Here is a 23,185-nt window from a genome sequence, read left to right as displayed (position 1 = left end):
CGAGATAATAAGCTATCATGGTAGAAGCATCGTAACCCGCTTGTTACACCGTTAAACATTTCCTGATTAACATATGGCGAATGCTGTGACAATGATCTATAAGAAGGAATTTGCATGCCCCAGTTTTTTAAAATCTTATTTTATATACATTTTTTGGTTAAATTATTATAATTATTCCTAATGATTTTGCTTATCATTTCGGGACTCATACTCCTTTTCACGTCAATGGCCTCTATTTTAACTGACTTTTCCCCAGTTGCCAATCTTTAAAATGTCTCTGTTAACAAGGTAGGAAATTGTAGGGGGGATGATGTAAAGACAGAAGAACAGGCGTCTCCTCTCTTCGTCGTGAGCCGTGTTAGTCTCAACCAACCAATGCGTGACCGCTTGTAAATAAAAAAAGACGAGCTCTGTTTTGTCTTGTGTAGCAATCTTGAGGTAGGCATCTCCAACCTCTAAACTCTCCTTATTTCTTTCTGGTTCCTGAACCTTTACTTAACTCTATTCAGACCGGATGGGAGGGGGAGGGCTTTTAGAGCCCCCTGGCGAAAAAAATTTGAATAACTTCAAAACCGCTCAAGCTATGACCACCAAACTTAGCTACTTTTCATAAACGTTACCTGAGAACATTTTAAAGTCGTCGTGACGTGTACGTCAACATTGACGTTACCATGGCGAACGAGTTTTATAACTTACAGCTACCTATGTCCGCGCTTATCGACTTTCGGTCCATAATTTCGGTCAAACACGAGAATTTTTCTTTCGTGATCTGTGAGTTTTGGATGCTTGTTCAAGAAAGTAAAACTAGACGAAGAAATGAAAATTTCCTTTTTTCCGTTAATACTTTTAAAACAGCTGTTCCACAGAATGACAACGATGACGTAATGTAATTTACTTCATGGACTAAATCCACCGAAAGTACACTGTGAACTAATCACAAGAAAAATGACGCATTACCTTGTTTGGTGACGTTTGCCCGATAAAATAAAGGGCTGCACAAGGCATAACAGCGATCCAGGCTGATTACTGCCATGTAGAAAAGCGATAATACAGTAGGAAGCACCCTGGATAGCCAAGAAACTATAGTAAGTGGTTCCAGATAAAAGCACGAATAATCTTGAGCTCTTTGCATAAGCATCCACCACGTAAAAAATAACGTTTGGGCCACCAACCCAACTAGGCAGTCTGATGTGGCGAGGCTGCATAGGAGAATGTTGGAAGGCCTTTGAAGGGAGGGTGTTTTAAGGGCAGTAACAATGATGGCAACGTTGCTAAGAAACGCAAAGATACCAAACGGCAGGTTTGAGCCAGCTACTACAAGGTTAATTATCGAGATGGTAGAGTCGTTGGTTGCAAAAGGGACCCAGTCCGGAAGATCGCATACATCAGTGCCAATCACTATTGTAGCCATCCAAGAACCAAGCCTAATAATGTGTCAAAGTAATAAGCTGTCGGCGGAATTTAACACTTTCAATATGCCACATATGGCTATCTATGAAAGAATGGATCATCCCAATACGATTTTAAAAGCACCCGAGTGATAGTTCCTCAACCGGCACTGCTTCAATTTTCTTATATTAAACCAGACGTGTCTCCCAGAGTCTTTTGCAAGTTAAAGATAGAATCATAAAAAATAAACTACATAACAAACAGATCCACATACTACGTGATTCATCGTCCACCATTCCTGGTCAATTTGGAATTTGGAAGTGTTGGTTTTTGAGGAGAGAGGAAAACCGGAGTACACAGGGAAAATACTCTCGGAGGAAAGGAGAGAACCAACAACCGAACTCCTCCCACATAGTGTATGAGTTTCTATCATTACGGGTTCGAGTTTTCCATTATGTCCACACACCATCGCACCAGAAACTGTGTCAATATTACAGCTAGTTACTTTTGCCAAATCACTGTAAATACGACAACGATGCCGTTAAAAAGGGCTTTTATTATTCGTAATCGATCATCCGTAATGCGGATGCAATAACAAAGAACTTTAGTCAAGTAATCTCACCAATAAACTCTTTAAATCATTTTCACTGCAAGTTTAAAACAGCAGTTAACTCGCTTCTAAACAAACAAATATACAAAATACACAAAAAGTTTGTCTTTCTTTTTTGGCTTTTGCGAAGTGTAGTACATTGCTATTAAAATACTAATTTCCTCACCTTATGGGAGATCCGCTTGTTCACGCTTTACCTTAATCAGCCTTTAATATCATCATCACTTTTTTCAAATTATTTTCCTGCTCTCTCTTAGTAAGTCAGGCTTGCAGTGCCGGGATTTCAAAGTAGAGTTAATGTATATATTTTACATAAAGGAATGATATATGTAGATAAGTTGATTCTTTAAGTGACCTTGCTGAGTAATCCACGATAAGGCTAATTATTTTAAAACGTCGGCTTCAGCTTTACTTATGGCAGTGATTGTTTGAAATACATTAATTTTGGCTAGCTTATACGTCTAATTGGTCCATTTGCTAGCTATATTTTGATACTATTTTTTGCACGAAAAAATGTATCAGTTGATGTACCTTCTTTCGATATCTACTATTGCAAAAATTTGGGTCGAAAAATAAATTTCAGTTTTTTAAGAATACTTAATTTAATGGGCACAAAAAATAAATGTGAAAAAATACATGAAATTACATGTAAGTAATCCACCAAGCAGATGCAGGTTTGTAGAAAAGTTTAACCTGTAAACTAAGATATTTTCGGCCCAGTAAAAAGAAGTTTGAAGGATATTTGTTTCATTTTCCAAACGGAATTCAGGAGACATATAAATGGTGAAATGCTGTTGTCTGAGTCTTTTTTGTTGTTGTTGTTGTTGTGACAGTTTTATTTAGAAGCTAACACTTAGGTTGCGTATAGTTTTGATTCTATACTGGACGAAATATTACTTTCTACTAGAAACAGCTGTCTTGACTCCCCGATTCTAATTCCTGTTTTGTTTTGCCTTCAACTTCGTTTTTTACTTTTACTTACTGATTGGTTTACATCAAACGTCTCCGTTTTCAATTGTGTCAGCTTAATGCATTACTTTGATCGAACTTTAAACGTTTTCGGATTCTCCGAAGTTTATTAACTTTTTGGTCAAAAACCTCCGTTTTTTGTTATTTTGAATGTCATGAGTTTCAACGTTTTTGGATTCTTCAAATTTTATTAACTTTTTTAACCTCCTTTTTTTATTCTTTTGAACATTTCGAGTAAAAAATGGCCTCTCTTCCCCAAAACAAACAACAACCAAGAAATGAATACTGACTTCCAAACCGTTCTTAGTGACCCTTCCTAGAATTATTTTTATGGGAACAACTGAATTCAAAGGGGACAGATGGCAAATTGATCTGAATATCTTAAAGTGACAGTATAAACTATTCATCACCAGGATGCCTGAAATGTGTGTTTTTATAATTTTAAAATTGGTTTCGACCCTATTAAATCCTATACGATTTGTAGAACATTTTAGGATGAACCATCCACATTGTTAGCACAGTTATTGACAAGGAATATGTGTGGAAAAAGAAGCCAAAGAAAATGTCTAAAGTCGTCATGACGTCAACGTCAATATTGACGTTACCATGGCAACTGAGTTTCGGAAGCCATGATTTTTTTTGTTTAAAAATTGGTATTTTGTCTTTCTATGTTATACATACTGTGATGTTTTTCATTTCCCATTCTGGTTTTTTAGGTATGATCTCGTTGAAACACACGAAAAAAACATCATCCTTCAGCATCACTTTAACCCAGAGGGCTTCTCTCACTAAATCAGTTTTGAATAAATTCAAAACCGTTTAAGCTGTGACTTAGAAACTCAACGAAGTTTCCTAAATTTTATATGGGAACATTTTAAAGTCATCGTGTATGTTATTACTAACGTTGTCTTGGTAACCGAATTTGACATTATAATAAACAATTATTGGATGAGGGTTTTGTGATATCTAGAATAATCAAGGTCGAGGTAACTAGTGTTATCAGCCGAGCCGAAGGCCGAGGCTGATAACCAGACCCTGACTTTTTAAGATATCGCAAAAAGTGAATCTAATAATTGTTTTATTATACATTGTTTTGAAGAAAATAACGACAAACGCAACGTCGCAAGGAACCCGCTGAATAATTGTTATTAGAAATCATGCATTGCCCGCGCAACCTACAGATTAGTCAGTTATCTGCTAGCAGATAACTAACCAATCTGTAGGTTTGCGCTGATTTTCAACATTAGCAGTGGGCTCTTAGCCAATGAGAAGGCAGATAGTGAGTACAATGTACAATTGAAAATCACCCCACGCCAGAAAAGGCGACGCCGTGTCTCGCCTTTCTCGCGTGAGGTGATTTTCACGCGCGCTCGCGTTTCGCTCGCTCTACTATCCCTGTGGAAAAATGAGGGACTACTCGTAGTCTACTGATAGGGCTAGGGTGTGAGATAGGTTTTACCTTTATTCCTTTTACTTTTTGAGCGCTTTTTGTTTTTATGATGGTGAGTTCCCATTGTTTGAATTTTGATGAATTTCGTGACACAGTTCCCAGTTTAATACTGTGTACATCATAACTTCGCTTCACATCCTTTCTAAACTATGTTTACGAAATACAGGGACAAAAATTTTGTTTACTTTTATATTTGCTGACTACAAAAGGACAATGATCTTACTTCTTCTTCCTATTATTGGAGTTTTGTTAAATTAAAATGTCTTACAACAATATACACGACGGTAATGTCCTTTTTGGAACGTGGATTCTGCGGTAAGTTTAATTGTATGCTTTATTGTAGCAAAACTGTAATCATTTTAGACCTCAAAGTTTTACAACGAATAAATCTTAAGACGTAATAGCACTCAAAACAACGATTAAATTGTACACTCTACTCCAAAAGCTTTATCGTATTAATTGTACACTCTACTCCAAAAGCTTTATCGTGAAAAGGGTCTGTTGGCTAATCCAATAGGAGAACTCCACCTCAATTAGAAATCCACCGCACGTTGGCTCTCCTATAAACAAGTGTAAATAATAATTATAATTACAACAATAAATATGATAATTAATAGATAAGCGTTACTTGTAAATTTTTTACACCAGGAAATTGCATTGGTTCTGTAGGTAACCAAGAAATAGAAGAACGGAAGCTATGAGAGGTGTCGAGAGAGGTCTTTCTACTTGTTGTTGTTGTTGTTTTGTGTGTGTTTTCCTTTCAACTTTCTGAGTAAAGTTTTGAGAGGCGGGGCACAGACGTCGATAAACTTCATGGGAAGAAGAGCAGAAACGTTTGTTTTCTCCGCGCAAATGTTTTCTGAAAATATGGTCGACGAGATCAAAATGTTAAGATCACATTTTAGGCTCACAATTCATTAAAGCCAATCATATTCATATAACACCATTGGCTAGCACCTCAAACACTCGAACACGAATTGCTTGTTAGCACCTGTAAAGTCTTTGATTCACACGCACAAAGACGGACATAAACAACAAACAAGTCAAGCAGATTAAAAGAGCGATTAGATAAACAAGATCGATCCAGGATGCTACACAACTTACAACACCATCCACAAGACTTTGCACACTTTTTCCTGGTCGCCGATTCGTGGTACTTGCACCAACTTTTTTCTGCCATCTCTTTGCATTCCGTAGAGTATTCATCTTTGCATTCTATTTAAAAGCAAATTTAATAATTAGAACTAATTCTTCCCGTTTACCTAGCAACAAAGAATCGAAGACTGAAAGGTGAATAAATGTGACTCTATTTGAATCTATGTCGATTTATGAATTGTGTAATATATTTAGTTAAGGTATTCGGACTCACAGGCGCTTATACTTATTGGGATTCCCAACTGCTTAAACACATCGATAAATCCGGGGAGCTTTAGCAATGACTACGGCGACGGCTACGAGAACGTCAAAAAAGCAATTGGTTTAATAAGCAAAACAACAATTTTGGCACCTACAGCATGCTATTTGTTACATTTCTTTGCCGTCGCTGCACGACTATGATGTGAAATTTCCTTGCGCAACGTTGTTTGAAGGGTGTCAACACACGACGACAAAGTTTTCTTTCTCTATCCAAACTTGGGTGCGGTCCCCAAGGATTCACCTACATTTGCCATTTTACATGTGTAAGCAAGTTGAAATAAACACAAAAAAGGTCGAAAAAACGCGAATTTATCTTATTTAAATAACGTTTTCGCTTCCCACACCGCCGTCGTTGATAATTAAGCGCCTTAGATTCATCAACGTTGCAGTTAGACTTTGGTTTTACCGCAAACAAAAGAGATCGAAGGCGGAAAAGTATCCGGATTCGTTGGAAGAATTGTTTACACCACAAAACATTGCAAAATTAAGTACTCGAATACAAAGTATTCACTTTCGTTTCTGATTCAAAATCTTTCGAGACTTGACCAAATCCAAATCGACCGACAATCGACCGACTATCGACCGACTGTCGACCGACTATCGACCGCTATATCGACCGCTATATCGGCCGATAGATTGGTCGACACTACCTACAGTAAACAAGATCCATTTCATCCAAGAAAACAACGGAAACGAAAAGAAGCTATTTGCCGCTAGTAAACGCTTACTGAACAGTGTATCTACCGTTTTTCTACCTCTCACTACTTCAAATATGGCTCAATTTGACGAAGACATCGATCCGTAAGTTTTTTTTTTGTACAGAAAATAGAGGATATTAGGAATCGCATCGATTGTCATGGTACTGCCTTCAGCAACTTTGGCCGGCCAATGTATTGTTCCACTTTCTGTACTAAGAGAACAAGCTTGCTTGATCACTTTGAAATGTTCACTATCTCAAGTCATGTTCGCAATTACAACACCCGATCCTCTTCTGCTGGCAATTTTTATCAAAAAAACGTGAAAAAAGCGTCTGGGGCTAAAATTTGGAACAGTATCCCCAAGAATTTGAGAAAACTCTCAAAGCATGCTTTTAAAAAACAAATACATATTAATCTTTTACTACTTGATCTGCAAAGACAGGATAGTTATGCTGATATAATACCCTTATTAATGAAATTAAAAAAGAATCATTTTAATCCAATGTTTTGTAACTTTTATGTATTTACTTATTTAGATATTTATTCATTCGTATTATTATTATTCTAGTCACCTCTTTTTCTTGATGTTGTTAGTCTCTTTTATTTTCCTTGTATAATGTCTTAAAATGTATCAGTTCACGTATGCAGCGTCCCCACATGGCCTGCCTCGAATAGCTTTTGCTAATTATAAATGTACGTAGTGTGTATATGTTTTATGCATTTCATTGCTTTTAATTAAATTGTTGTTGTTGTCGTCGCAGTGGTAATTGCAATTTAAGCAATTGCAAATAAACCTTTTTTTTGGGTCCTTCAACGGGATTCGAACTCAAATAAATTCAATTCAATTCAATTCTTTATTTCACACTATAAAAGATATTTACATAAGTGTACGTAGGTAGGAAAATAAAGTAGCTGACAAATAATAATTAACTAAAAGACATTAAGTTCATTTGTGTACAGTGTCCAAAGTAGCAAGAGCTTTCTTATTGGACACCGTCATGTTAGAATAATTGGCAGCAGTAAACAGAGGAATAAAATCTCAGATAATATCAGTGATAGAACATATAAGCAAGGTCAGATTTGGTTGGTTAGAAGACAGGACTTCCATTCTTTCTTAAACTTATGATATGGCAGACACTTGAGACCAGGCGGTACAGTCTCCCAAATTTTTGGAGCGAAGAATTTAAAAGACGTTTTACCTAAGTTGGTGGATATTCTTGGCCTAAAATAGTTCAGATTACTGACAAATCTTGTATTATGATTGTGTATACGCGATGCTGGAGTAGGGACATCAAGGAAAATATCTGGAATGCTATCAGTCTCATTTCTCATTCTATGTATAAAGCAACATATTTTTAATTTATATATATTATCTAATTTAAGGATTGTTAGGAGTTTGAAATAGGGGGCAGCACTCTCTCTAGAATGTACAAAGAAGATGGTGCGGAGACATTTGTTATGTTTAATACGAAGACAATCTAATCTGGTTTTGCTGGCACATCCCCAAGCAAGAATACCGTAACTCAAATAGGGATATATTAAAGCATAATAAATTTGTTTCAGTATATTCAGATCTATGTAATATCTTAGTTTTGAAAGGATTCCTAAATGTTTAGCTAATTTACTATTTACATGTTGTATCTGTGGTTGCCAATTGGGATGTTTATCTATGTAAACTCCCAAGTACTTTATCTAATCTTTCTGTTCAATACCAGTGATATTTATCTTTGGGTGGCACCTAGATGATGAGACTAACATGTAATTGGTCTTTGCAGTGTTGATAGATAACGTATTTAGAGCACAGTAGTTATAAATTTGTATAAGCTCTTGATTCATTACGGATTCAAGCTGTCTTAAGTTGTCGCTAGAGTAAAATAAATTGGTGTCATCAGCAAAGCTCCGCACCGAAAGTTTGTCGACACAGTTTGGTAAGTCGTTCATATAGAGCAAAAAAAAAAAAGAGGACCTAGAGTCGAGCCTTGGGGTATACCATAGGTAATATTTTCATAGCTAGATTTAGTAGAGTCAATTTTAACTTATTGTCTTCGATTGTGCAAATACGTTTCAAACCAATTATGTGGTGTACCCCGAATTCCATACAGATATAGTTTAGAGAGCAGTATTTTATGATTTACTGTGTCAAATGCCTTTGATAGGTCGAGAAATAAACCACATGTTATTTGACCTTTGTCAGTAGCTGGCTTCAGATTTTCAGTAATTTCAAGAATAGCTTGTTCAGTGGAATATCCTTTGTACACGATTTGATGTTTATCTATAAACGAATATAACTGATTATAGACTAGACGTTCGAGCACTTTACTAAAAGGTGAGAGAGTTGCTATGGGCCGATAGTTGCTAGGGTCTGTAGCATCACCACCCTTATACTCTGGGGAAATTTGTGAGACTTTTAAAATATCAGGAACAATTCCAGTTTCAATAAACTGGTTATAGATATATGTTAAAGGTATTGACAATGGCTGGGCAGCTATTTTAATTAATTTATTAGGAATATCTAAGGATGACTTATGATCATTTAAACAGGATCCATCTAGAATATGAAATTCTCTGTCATCCAGGTCATGAAAAGGTAAAGCTTGCAGGCTATTTTGGGGATGATTGAGGTTGAACATGTAGGTGTCTATAGGTTAGATATTATTATAGGGCACAGAAGTGTAGGGAAGAAAAAAAGAATTACAAGTTATTGCTTATCTGTTCGATGTAGTCTTCAAATTCCTCATGTGTAACAAAAGATTTTGTTTCTGAAGAACCATAAGCCTTCAGCATGATCTTCCTATTTGCAGTCCATAGGTATCTATAATTGTTCTTTCGCTTGAGGTCATTGAAACGGCCAAAGAGTTGTTTGCGATAACCTGTGAGAGATTCATTGATGTGGATTTTATTGTTGCTTGTAGCAGCGAGACTCATTGCGACTTGTACGGACGGCAAGTTGTTAATATTCTTTCCAATTATAGATTCGTGCGTTTCTTGTACATTTCTTCTCTTTTATCTCTATGTACGAACTTGACAATCAACCGATGCTTCACATTCTTAGTGTCCGGGAGCCGGTGAGATGCTGCTAGGTGAACGTCATCAACATTTACATCGATTAAAGTACCAATCTCTTTGATAAGCTGCTTTGGACTTTCCTCCGGCAGTATTGGTATGCCCGTTATTTCCAGACAGTCTTTTCGAGAGTATTGTTGGAATTCGTTGATTGCACAATCAATTCTGTAGACTGCCTGCTCCACACGGTTAGCTCGCTCGGCCAAGCTGTCGGCGATCTTTGTCAGCTTAGCATCCTTTTTCCCCAGCGTGTTTGTCGTTTGGTTCAACGACTTGAGCGTTTTCAGAACAGACTCGTACTTTTCCGATATAATGGACTGAGATTTTTCTATCCCGTCAACACGTGCTGTCAAGGTCTTAATGCTTGTTCTGAGTGCGTCGAGTTCGCTTTTCAATTTACGCTTAACACTAGGCAAAAATTCTTCCTTCCAAATTTTCCGTGAGTCATTGACATTCAGATAACCTTTCGCATCCATCACTATGAATTAACTCGGAAATTAAGTGGTTATGATAGGTTCAATTCACTTTCATGTTCACCACCAATTCGCCATGCTGCCGCCATTCATCGAACTCATGGCCTCTGCGTTAGCGCTGCAGTGCTCTATCATTTGAGCTATGAAGACCCATACATTAGAAGCAGGCCAATTTGTTGAGTTCATCTTAACCAGTGAAAGGAATGAAACATGAAGATGATGTGAACTGCGAAAATACAATTTTAGCACCCCAGCGCTAATGCAGAGGCCATGGGTTCGAATCACGTTGAAGTAACGAATTTTTTTTCGGGTTTATTGGCAATTGCTTAAATTGCAATTACCAATGCAACGATCATATCTTCATCAACGATCATCATCTTCATGCATCATTATTGTTATTGTCATCATCATCGTCATCATCATTATTTATTTATTTATTTATTTATTTATTTATTTCTTTACCTTGACAGTCTTGCATTTTTTCTGATGCTTCCTCGCCAAACGTTGTTGTACCAAGTGGGCATGAGATGCAGGAAATTTGGGCCTCTTGATCCTGGTATTGGTCCACTGCACATGCACGACAGCTGGATCCATTGAAAAAGTGGCCACGAGGACAGTTAACTAGTTAGAAAAAAAGGGGAAAAAAAAGTTTTATACCATTTATAGTTTTGGGTGATAATTGAGGAACCTTTCTAGCCTCCCTGTTTTTAGGAAGACAATAGCTGTGGTCACACAACAGACTTTTACCTAGACCGATTTACCTAGGGCAAATTCATCAAAAATCTCCCGAGGTAAATTCATCTCGGGTTTTGTTTTACCTGGGTGAAAAATTCTGGGAAGGTCACGCTATTGATATCGGCACCCAAGGTTTTCACGGCAGTTGAATTTTTTGGAGCGTAAATTCAAGAAGGCAAGATGCGCAGGGATTTAGATGATCAAAGAGACGTTTTTTTCATTTATCTCGCTGTTATTTCTTACGCTAATTCAACGTACAAGGTGAAGAAAGGCGAAGACGTAGACGACTCGTGCCCCCAAAATTTCTTTCACAGAGTGAGCTACGTCCTATTGTAATGAGGTGCAAATTTACCACCAATTTAGTGTTTTTGTATCTCCTTACCACATGAATTCCCACTTAGCACTTGTCCTTCATCACAGATAAAACTAACAAATTGGATGTCCAGAGAAATTGAAGAGTCTGTCTGCAAGATCACTCCACTGACATTCAAAGTCAAGTTTGCTTTTTCCAGGCTGGCAATAACGTCCTTTGAAATCTGGTGAGTTATCTCCTTGAATTCAGAAGACACGTTTCTTATATACCCAAGAAGTGGCAGTTTTAACGCAAAACTGATCGTTAAGGAGATTGGTGCATCTTTTCTTCTGACAACTGAGTCTCTCTTTCGGCGAGTTTGCTCTCCACAATGTACTCTTACATTTTCTATCTTACAGTCTGGATTACTATAACAGGCTCCAGCCAATCCAAAAGGGGTTTTCATTAAAATCTCAATGAAGCTCGCGGCAATCCTTTCGTTCATTTGTTTTCCTCCGCACCTATCAGTTAGGTAATGATATCGCCCAATCAACCCGGCTCCTTTGGGTGGGTAAGTTTCTGCAACATCACAAAAATATTATTAAAGAAACACGTTTTCTTTTTTTTTTTGGAAATATAATTTTCATTATACATCATTTTTAAATGTACTGAATAAAAAAAAGCAATTTGAACACATAATTAATTCTGTTTTCAAACCTACCCCTCATAGAAATATATTAGAAATTTGAAAAAAAAAATTAAAATTAAAAGATAATGATAATGTAATGGATCGTGTCGGTAATTAGTAATTGATAAAAAGCAAAGTCATTTAAACTGCTCGTAATTGTCCTTGGTATTTAACGCCAGTTTGCACTCATAAAGACGGAATTGGAAATCGAGGGGGTGATTATCTGGGAAATATTTGGGTAGCTCGAGCTGCTTTTAGCTGGTAAAGTGGAAATACCCTGCCCACTTCTATCTCCCTCCTAATCCCACACTCTTAACAAATTTTCTGACTAAGGTAGAACATATCGTAAAAACTTTTAACTGACTGCATCTGATCGCAGGTTAGCCACAACAGAACATTTAATAAAGCTGCGATAAACCAACCGATGGTCAAAGCAGTAAATGCCGTTTGGTAAAAAAGCCAACTAAGGTGCGGTCAGAACAAAGGGCAATAAAATGCACATAAGCGTTTTGATTGTAGGCACATTCTTACAGACTACACAGTACAGGTATGATTGAAAGTTTCTCTTGTGTGTGTTCGTTTTCTTTTCTTTTTTTGTTTTGTTTTGATTTGTTGTTGCTGTTTTTTGTTTGCTCTTGGAAGTACAAGCGAACTTATAAGTCCACAGCTCTGATAAGGCTTTGGGATGAAGGCGAGGGTGGAGCGGAAAGATTTCCTTTGTCTCATTACAAATTTAATTTCAGAATTAGTTAACCCTATTGAGGGGCTTTTGAGGCCCTCGCACTTAAAAGTTGAATAACTTTAAAATACTTCAAGCTAAGACTTTTCCTAAAAAAAAGGCGTTGAGGTGTACGTCAACATTGACGTTACCGTGGCAACCGAGTTTTGTCAGCCATGTCAAAATTTAGACCTTTATAAAAGGTTTTATATTCTATTTTTAATCATTGAATTATTTACATTATTTTATCAAATTTATTGTAAATCAGGCTTTTTAGTGACTAATTTGAGGGAAAAAACAACAGCAACAACAAAACAAATGAATTTAAAATGGTCAAATGGCAGATACTGGGTTCAACTTTCAATTTTATGACTTGCAGATTTTTTTTCTGCTTTTTAGGGACACTTAACAGGAGCCCAGTTGACCAGGCTGGCCCGGTTATCGAGATAAATTTTGCCTTGGGTTCATATGAGAAATTAAAGCCGGGTTTCTGAGATGAAAACAGGCTAAAGATCCTGGGGACGAGTTCTGGCGCCAAATTCGAGAAACAAAGCAAACATGGCGAAACACAAATTTTAACTTTCGCGCCTATCATAGGCTCGACAATTCTTAGAGCTGTATAACTGCAGTTAAATGGGATGCTTATGGTGTGGAAAATATAGTAGGCAATGTAAGACGGTGCCATCCGAACCGCCAATTAAAGTTCATCCCGCTTTCATCCTGGTAACCGGGCTGAAGCGAAGTGTTCATATGGCAAAATTTCCAGCCCGCTTACGGAGATCTCGCTTGGAAAAACAAAGATATCGGGAACCGAGCCATCCCGCTCTCTCATATAAACACACATCGAGAATTTTACAAAAGATTTAGAGGTAACACGAGATCTCGGAAACCGAACCAGCCCGGTCAACCAGGCTCATGTAAAGAGGCCCTTAAGCATCCTTTTATATATATACACTCACACAAAAGTTTATATCACCATTTCCTCGATTTATACATTTTATAAAAATTCAAAATGGCGGATCCAAGATGGTGAATGGTTTCAGTTCCTTTTTTTTACTAAAAAAGACGTCATTGTGACATCACTGCTATTGTTAAAGATTATGAATGTGTTAGCCAACTTCTTGATTTCATCAGTTGGACACTAATTCTTTGTGGCTTTGTGGCTTCTTTTAGGGAAATTTGGATTCTGTCAATAAATTGAACAAACTGACGTCATAATAAGGTCAAAGTACGTCATTGTGTCAATGCCGGTTTTAAAGTTATAGAGGGGTGGTGGGAGGGGCTCCGAAGCCCTCCTCTCGATAGCAGGAAGCCAAAAACAACAACAACAACAACAACAACAACAACAAAAGAAAACCGGTCTGAATAAGCCTAAACTTATCAAGTATGAGAACAATGCATCTCACTTGAACAATCAGGGAGAGAGGGCGTTTTGCCTTTGTTTGCTCTGGCATGAAACCATTCCCCAGTTGTAGGGCTGCAGTAATACACGGGATGCGGAAAGTTAACAAATCCGTATCCCTCATTACAATGCACGGTGCACATAAGTCCAGCCAGCCAGGTTTCACACGCCTTGGCTCCATTAAGTGGTGCCTTTAAATCTTGACACGGCGACTCTATGACAGAAAAAACAGGACAGTTTGCAAGGTACTGTATTAGAAATCCAGGTAACTAGTTTCAAATAATAATGATCACACATGCCCGACAGTATTCTATGTAGCGGAAAGTTGGACGTCCTTGTCGAGCTTCGATATCCCTCGACTTAAGTTTAATGGTCAGTGTGAAAATCTGTAATGAACCTGCCAAGTTTAAATAATTACGGCAGATTCCAAAAAGACCAAAACTGCTCAACTTGAAAAATAATTAACAATCATCGGATTAGGCCTAGTATGATCTGATGAATTATATATACAGATCGAGGAAGTGTTATTCGCCGATGCCGAAGGCCAAGGTAGATAACACCCTTTGAGATCTGGATAATTCTTTAGATCATACCCAAGTCGAATTCAAAAATCGATTTATTATTCATTGTGAAAGGTTTGAACGCAGCAGTCATTTCAAAAGTAGGTTGAGTTTGATCGTCCGGGTGACCGTAGTCCTGAATAGGACTGTTGTTGCTGACAGTGACTGACGTTTCGACAACCTGTGTGGTAGTCATATCTTCAGAGTCAAAGTGAGTTGTATCACGTCAGTTAATGGTATTATACTCTGGTTATTGATCTGATTGGTCAATTACGTCGCGATGTTATTGGTCGTCTGTCAGTTATAATTCATACTTTAAAACATACTTACCTCGATTAATGTTAAGTTCCCGTCTTCATTAGTCTGTTCACATTTAGGATATATAAATGGATGTTTAGTCTAGTAAATATTCTTCAAATGGCAGTTGTCATCCGTTGATTTGATGTCTGGTGTTTTTGCAACCATATGCTTTTAAGCAGAAGTTCGGCTATTAATTTTTTTCTTCGCTAAACGTGTGACATTGTCCACCATTCGCAACTGCTATTTGAGGAATGTCTCCTAGAATAAACATGACAGCATTACCTAAAAATGCCGAGGAACAGACAAATATTTTGAAGGATTGCAATGGAACTCTAAATAGATCGAGGTAAGCATATATTGCTGAAGTTAGAAATATTTTGGCCGTCGGCCTCGGCGGATATAACACATCGTCCCTCCTCGATCCGAAAAATTCTTCATATCATACTCATCCTCTTATCTAATAATTTCTGAACATATTGTTACACAAGGAAGCGTAACGTCGAGTCGCAATAGTCTGCAATCATTTTATATCCAAATAGTGCTAGTAGAATATTGTTTCTGGTTACACAGATGTTTTTGCCGAAACTGCAGCCGTAAGACACAAAGGAGTTTGACGTTCCATCTGTCACAAGAATGGTGAAGTATTTTGAAAGATGTCATTAAAGATTAAAAAAAGAAAAACCTTTTATTATTTTCCAAATCCCGGAGACTTTGAAAACAGCTTAACGGCAGCCTTTCGAGACAAATATTGAACCTCGTTATGCGACCACCTCCTTTATTCGGCCACTTTTATTTGTCCCGACCAATTGGGTATACATTTGCATTGAAGAAACGCCCGTTAAATCGGCCACAGCGTTAAAGCTGTCAAACGGCACATTCTGAAATCCCAACGTATGTATTTCTTAAAATTTATATACTATATACGGCGGAAATCATTTTCCCCGAGACGAAATCAGATTTGAATGCCAATATTTAAAACTTAAAGATCATATAAATGAAGACCAATCGTTTCTTAAAATCTTTTTCGTAAAGAAAAAAAACAACAACAAAAAAAAAAAACAAAGGCGGCCATGTGTCTTTCACTGCAAGAGCATGTAAGTTGTTATTTTCTATTGCCCCCTGTTTGACGCTTTACTCGTACCCCAGGACTCGTACATACCAGCGATAGTAATAAGGAAACTGCATCGTGCCTTATTTCCTGCCTTATCTGATGCACGGTAAGAGATGTTATATTCACCCCAGGTGATATTACTTCCATTCTGAATATTTGTTGTAAACAGGTTTACGCCAACATTGTCATTGATATTAACTGCGGGTAATACCAGCTTGTGCCATCTGACTAAAGAAATGATCTTGATGTCACCAGGACATGAGTTAATCTTAGGGGGCTCAAGATCTGTGAAGAAAAGTTTTAAAGATGTAAATGATCTAATAGGAATAGACTGATATTCGCACGAGTCAAGATAGATAGTATATTCACACTCCTCATGTCTCCGGAAAACTGTTATGACGATATCTGAACCGAGCCTACTAGCGGCATGACAAAGCCATGTACAGAATCGTACCTTTCACGTTTATGGAGAAAACACAACTTGCGTTAAGTCCAGCTGAGTCTGTGACATGGTATCTGATGTATGTTTGACCAACATTCAGCACTTGTGGTGGATACAAGCCACTGACGTTCAATGAGTTATTGGAATTGTCGGTGGGGACTGGCACCTGCCACATGACGGTAGCATTTGCTTTTCCGACATCTGTAGTAACTTCCATGGTAGGTGGGCACTGAATGTATGGAGGCTGGATATCTGTTCAAGGAATAAGCGACATTTGCATCAATCAGTTCAAGAAATGCAGATACGACTGATTTTTTTAGCACTCTTCAAGCCTAAACAGAAAGAAAATCAAAAGCACATATTTTTTGCTCTTGCCAATCTTTTCCCTCCTATACTACTAACTATTAGGCTGACCCCCATCAAAACTGAACAACGTAATGGTAGATGTTACAATAGACTTTTATTTTTTTCATAACAGATATAAATGAAATCAAAGATGACCCTTGATCCCAACTTTAAAGGTGAATTAAATTTGGACCATTGGTTTTAAACTAAAGGTTTGGTTAATAATGATGGCGTTGACCTTAAAACGACTGAGGTGGAAATTAACCATAAGCGCAAATTTTCTTATTATATGCTCACCACGATCGAATGCTAACATACCTTTACAGGACATCTTGCTAATATCTGCACTCCACGAACCGTCTTCAAGGCAAGTTACATTTGAGGGCCCTTCCAGCTCATAACCCTCCGTTGTATTGCAAAAAATGAAGCACTTAGTTCCGTAATTTACTCCCGGACGCTTCATACAATGGGGAGGAGATATGGTTCCATTAAATGTCGCTTGTATGGCTGGGCATTTAACAACTTCAAAATAAGGAGAAACGCTCTAGATCAGATTAATGAGCATTTTAAATAACACGACCTTACTATGTCCTCATGACCTATATATATATTAGGTAATAGTTCAAATCCTGTGTCCAGTTTTATATCCTTCGGGGAATTTTCTCTAGCTGTAAGCCTTTATGAGAACTAACAAAAGTTACAGTGGTCAGGATAAAATAGTTCCTTTGCCATGTCAAATCATGGTAAAATTTAAAGTAGAGTAACGGGGTGTCAGCGAGGGCTAAACCGAGAATTCACAATATGTTGTTCGGTTAGTAAACTATGTGTAAAATAATCGATGTGGAAAAATGTAAAGGCGCACATGAGCTAAAGGCCCAACCGGCCGGAGCTTATCCCGGTTCATCAAGCATGCCTAGGATTATTGCTACTCCCTCCTGGACGGGATGCTAGTCCATCGCAGGGTCACCCCCCCCCCCCCCCCCGGCAGTCTAGTATGTTGCCGGTATCCATTTATACCTTTGGCCTCAGTTGTTCAAAAGGTGGATAACGCTATCGACTGGATAAATCTCTGACCACTGCATAACGCAATTGGTTCCTCTAATAGTTATCCGCTGGATAGCGATATTTATCCGGTGGATAGCGCTATTCAGCTTTTGAACAACCGGGGCCAGGGTGAAGAGAAATAAAGTGGAGTAAAGTTCTTTGTCTAAGGAAACAACAGGACGGGCAAGGCTTGAACCCTGGACCTCTAGATCCGAAGTTCGAGATGTTAACCACGCGGCCACAAACGCCTCCACAAAAATATTTATGGCAGGGTTAGAATTAGGTAAGCAGGTACATTGGATATTTGTTCGTCGGCCAGTTTTCAGTTTTGTTGTAAAAGGTAAGTCGCACGCTTACAAAGACGGATATTAAGCATGTTTTCAAATTTTAATTGTTCATGCCGGTAATTAAGTCTCCAATAGGGAGATTCTGAAGACACTGCAGGGTACTCCTTTAGAGATTCGAGCGTTCGTGGCGACAATCGCACATTTTCCTAATTTTTTTTGTATTTGGTGTAAATGATACTGAATAATGACTAAATGTAATTTTGCTTCAGAGGATATGCAGGGATATGCGGTTAAATAACTCCTCCTTAGAATAAACAGATGTAGAAACTCGTTAAAAACAAAATTAAACCAAGACCATAATAATCGTTAAAAGTTACTTTTCCAAAGCAAATTGCAATTGATAACCTCCAGGTCTACAGACAGCCAGTTAAGTAACTTGATTTTTGCGACGTATCAGGGTTCTATAACTGTCACAAAGAGAATACTTTCGCTATAGGCTTATTGACTTACATGTTTGGTAATGTTGTCCTTGTCGTCACTGTTGTCTTGACATTAAGGAATTTAGTCTAATCATTATTTATTTAAGTTTTGATTTTATCTAAAACAAATTTAGTCGAACCCATAGAAACCCTTCTTACCAAAAAAAAAACAACAACAACAAAAACAAAAACAATTCGCATAGTCTTTTTAAAGACACTTTAAGGTGATGTTACACGGAACTACTTACAACGACGATTTTAAGAGCAACGCAGCATTGCAATGTTGGAGCAATGTTGCAGCCATTCGAAGCAATGTTAAAGCAATGTTGCGACGTTGTGTTGCGCTTAAAATAGTCCTTGTGTATCCTCTCGTGTGACGTCACCTTTAAAGTGCTTCATAACTGTTGGCGCAATGTCTCAGTTCTGTCTTACTCTTGCAAGTGGTTGTATTGCCCGACCACTTTCCATCTTTTTCACACAACCGCACACGTGATCCAGCCAGCTTGTATCCCTTCTTACAGGAGAAAGAGGCCCAGGAGCCGAATGACAGTCCACATGACAGAGAGGCTATGTCGCCAAAAACCGGAGGATGAATTACTGGGCATGATATTCCTGCAAGTGAATAAAACGTTTCGTTAAGAGGTATAAATAACTATTAAAATTTTCAAGGAGAGCATAAGGGAAAAGGACATTAATCTTTTGACGATAAAGACCCGCAAAACTTAGGAGACTTAGTTTGACATAGCAAATCTCGGTGAAATATTGAATTTGTGACATACTGACGACTTGTACAACAAGAGTACAGTTCGCTCTGTTCCCTTCGTCATCTACTGCTGAATAACGGACATAGTGCAGACCAATGCTTAGGTTAACTGGAGACCGCAGTGCTGGGTAGCTGATGGTCACATGGCCTGACTTATCGGTGGCTATAGGCTCTTTCCATGAGACAACAGCGCTTGCCGCACATTTACTAGGAGCATGAAAGACCATATTCCTCAAACAAGTGTTTCCGTAAAAAGGAGGCTCCTTATCTAGAAACATGAAGGGGAAAATACTCATATAAATAAATAAGACGATGCATTAAAATAAAAACGTGATAATGTATTTATCCTTTATCGGCTTTAATCAGCTAATTGCCTATTGGCAGATTAGCAATTTCGTGGAAAGGGTTGGTCATACATAACCTAGCCTGCAGATGTCAAAAAATAATTTACTGTGACTTTAAACATGCACAAAGATGTAACATTAATAGCACCAGACGGGAGGTATGCAGCGTGTAAAGAAAAAAAAACAGAAATTCAAAAAAAAGTAGTTGATGGGATAGACAAACGCCGGTAAAAGGTTGTAACGTCACGCTTTGGGACATCTTGGTAGAGGGGCTATTAATAGATTATAGGGAGCTTACGCCACTCACCTCAAACGGAAGTGAGACATTTTCCCTTTATAATGTCCTTGACGCTACTACATTTCTATTGCTAAGTGTCTAAGTCACCCCTATACAGACGACTTGCCCGAAAATTTGTGCAAAACCTCTGCTAGAGAATACAAAAAGTCAACTCACGGTCAATGCGTCGCTCAAAGGGGCGTGGCATCATAACCACGTGACATTTACTCCGGTCGCCAAAAATTTTATGTTGTATTGTAGATTAATCTATATGTTATCCATTCTATGTGTAAGACTTACGATAAAAGTAAAGGTGGGGATACCAGAGAGCTTCAAAGTAGGATGGTACCCCCCCCCCCGCCAAAAAGAAAAAAAATGGGTCGAGTCACCTTAAGCTCTCTTATATCATTAGAAAGGGGCAAAATGACTGAAAATGCTGGATCTTATAAGGTGAAAGATCTATCAGTGTTCGTCGCTCTTGTGGCAATGGCCAGTTAAGCCCCATCATTAAGGAAGGAAGACACATTTTTAGAACTCTGATAGTCATAACACACAAATCTTGGCCTTACTCGCTTAGTACGTTAATCATCACTCATGTCAGCCACAATCAATTGAGTCTCACAGGAGTACCTCTTCGGATCGAACTCATGTTGAAACGTGGTTATGGTTGAATGTACAGGCTTGACAACATACGATGTGCTCAAGGGGTTTGCAGACTAGTGATGTCAGAGAAATCAGTCTGTAATTCTCCGGGTTAACTTTTTGACCTTTTTTATAGATGCGCGAGACGTTTAGTCAGAACAGAGTCAGATCATTCTTTATCCGTAATGACAATACCGCCTCCTGACTTGTACGGTCTTTTCTGTAAACTTCGTAGGGTTTAAAATATATGCGAAAACTATGTGCAAATTTATTTCAATAGTTTAAAAACGAAAGTGAAAATTAACTGAGTATAAAAATAAAAATAGAAAAATGGCTGCCCAAGCCACGAATCCAGCTATGGGGCAATTTTCTTAATTTATCGAGTTGTCTTTTCCTATTAAGAAACTTGATAGTAGAAAATTACTAAAGAGCAATGGCCCATGAGTTTTGTAAATATTACAGAGAATTACTTGGCTCTAAGATAAGATTATTTTCACCAAGGAGAAATTCAGACATTGCAGGGCAGGTGGATTAATGAGAATATCAACTGAAAAAAAGGCTATTCGTGGACTTAAGTATAGATAAGTAGCTACCAGCAGCAGCAGCATTAGGAAAAGACCAGGAAGAAGAAAAAGAAGAAGAAAACGAAGAGGAAGAAGAAAGTGGCTGATCATCACCTCTGCAAAACGTGTCATTGACCCCAGTCCAGTCTCCTTCTTTACCACACATCCTTCTGAACGTTCCCTCGAGAAGGAAGCCTTGTTTTTGGCAGGAGAAGGTGCATATCTGCCCATAACTGCTTCTTGATCGACACGAAGATGGAGACACAGCACCGTTAGCAGGAGGAACAAGTGCCCCACAGTGAACAACTGCGTGACAAAGGTACAAAAAAAATTGGGAATAAAAATAAATGAATAATAATATTAATAATAATAATAATAATAATAATAATAATAATAATAATAATAATATAGTAATAATGATAATAATGAAATAAATAAATCAGTAACAACAGTTAATTTTAATTTGTTTCTCCCCCTTCCTTTTTTTTTTTTTTTTCTTTTTTTGTGACACTTCAATGAACCGCCGTTGGATGATATTTTCTCACTGGCTAGCTTTTGGAAAAAAAGAATAAAAAACAAACAAACAAACAAAACAAAGCAAAAGCAGTCTTTTGAATTTTTTTAGTCCTTTGTTAAGAATGCACAAGCGAAAAGCAACATGTCATCCATGACAAATATAGCATGCACACAGTCGCATTCGGGAATTACTCGAGGTGTTAAGTCTGAGTTTAACTATCTAACCTTTACAATAAGAACTAGGTCCACTCCAGGTTTCATTTTCCAGGCAATACCGCCTCGACGAACCAGTTAGCCTGTAGCCGTAATTGCAAGAAAAACTGCATATTGTACCATAGAGTTCATAATGCAAACCAGAACAACCACTTTTAATCCCGTTTGATGGGGTGGAAAGTGCTGGACATTTTATGGCTGTAAATTAAATCAAAAAGCATTTACATTATATGACCATATTTAAAGTGGGTAACATTATAATAATGGTTACCTCGTTGATCGATAGTTTTCATTATTTGTCCGTGTAAATTGGCTGCCTACGAAGAGCATCAATCAATCAATATATCGATCGTCAATCATTCAATCATTTCTTTTTTAAACACGAATATCATACAAAATTCATCAAATCAGTACAATAAAATAGATAACAACTTAATAATCTATTAACATGTCAATTAATATGTATCTATGAAGTCTCTTAAATAAAAAACTAACACTATTCCTAACTACACTCAACTAGACCTGGTTTCCAGACTTTCCATGAATGTCGTCAGTGTATCCATAGTAACTTAATGATTTAAAATGGCCGTGTCGTAGGGGATTCGGTGACGTAGTTGGCAAGAATTCTTTTCCAAGCCTACTACTGTGATCGAACTTGGTACATAATGATTTCTCATTGCTTGAACCCTGGCTAAATGAATTTACTATTCATAGCAGAGGTGCTAAGGCCTCTATACATACCAGTAATTATAATAAGGAAAATGCAATACGCCCTGTTTCCTGCTATATCTGCTGCACTGTAAGTGATGTTATATTCTCCCCAGGTGACTTCGCTTCCATTCTGGATGTTCGTTGTAAACAGGCTAATGCCCACATTATCTGTAACAGTAACGGTCGGTAACTGCAGCTTGCTCCATCTGACCTTAGAAATAATCTTCATATCACCAGGACATGGGTAAATCTGAGGTGGCTCAAGATCTAGTGACACAGAAGATGAGTTTACATGAATTGTATTACAGTCGACTCCTCGAATCCTCTCTAATTCGAACTAAAATCGATTTCCCCCGATTTCCTTCTTTCATTCACTGTAATTTACACTCGATAACTCGAACCTCCCCCTAACTTGAAGGAATTTTTGTTGCCCTTGAGATCATTTCTATATTTACCCTCGATAACTCGAACCATGTTTTAAGCGCATGACTAGTCGAAAAAAAAAAACATTTATATATATATATATATATAAAGTGTACTGCAGTGCGAAACATCGATAGAATTTATTTCGACAACAACCGTGTATTCTTTGTCTTTATTTTTTTTGTCACTCCAGTTCAAATACAATGTCTAGCCCTATATGTTAATCACGCTTTATTGCTTAATTCGTTTTCAAAATTTCAAG

The 23,185-nt window shown here is 37.7% G+C and overlaps 1 protein-coding gene and 1 pseudogene across 1 annotated transcript in view; both read right to left on the bottom strand.

Moving 5' to 3' along the window:
- Positions 1 to 4,455: 4,455 nt before the first annotated feature.
- The window catches only part of LOC140922318 (uncharacterized), a 28,536-nt gene continuing 9,806 nt past the window's right edge, over positions 4,456 to 23,185 (bottom strand). Inside the window, exons 7-19 of the mRNA XM_073372312.1 lie at positions 22,531 to 22,767; positions 21,802 to 21,987; positions 21,175 to 21,366; positions 19,251 to 19,502; positions 18,904 to 19,083; positions 16,980 to 17,183; positions 16,329 to 16,568; positions 15,923 to 16,159; positions 13,908 to 14,117; positions 11,186 to 11,674; positions 10,531 to 10,689; positions 5,523 to 5,633; positions 4,456 to 4,978 (exon numbers count right to left, since the gene is read on the bottom strand). Of these exons, the coding sequence (XP_073228413.1) occupies positions 4,977 to 4,978; positions 5,523 to 5,633; positions 10,531 to 10,689; positions 11,186 to 11,674; positions 13,908 to 14,117; positions 15,923 to 16,159; positions 16,329 to 16,568; positions 16,980 to 17,183; positions 18,904 to 19,083; positions 19,251 to 19,502; positions 21,175 to 21,366; positions 21,802 to 21,987; positions 22,531 to 22,767 (2,699 nt within the window). The 3' untranslated portion in view covers positions 4,456 to 4,976. The remainder of the gene's footprint in view (positions 4,979 to 5,522; positions 5,634 to 10,530; positions 10,690 to 11,185; positions 11,675 to 13,907; positions 14,118 to 15,922; positions 16,160 to 16,328; positions 16,569 to 16,979; positions 17,184 to 18,903; positions 19,084 to 19,250; positions 19,503 to 21,174; positions 21,367 to 21,801; positions 21,988 to 22,530; positions 22,768 to 23,185) is intronic.
- On the bottom strand, positions 9,224 to 10,071 carry LOC140923464 (uncharacterized; annotated as a pseudogene).

The sequence above is a fragment of the Porites lutea genome, chromosome 13 (assembly GCF_958299795.1).
Source record: "Porites lutea chromosome 13, jaPorLute2.1, whole genome shotgun sequence".
NCBI classification, from domain to species: domain Eukaryota; kingdom Metazoa; phylum Cnidaria; class Anthozoa; order Scleractinia; family Poritidae; genus Porites; species Porites lutea.
Note: the sequence above shows the minus strand (reverse complement) of the source record. Positions and strands in the feature narration are given on the sequence as shown.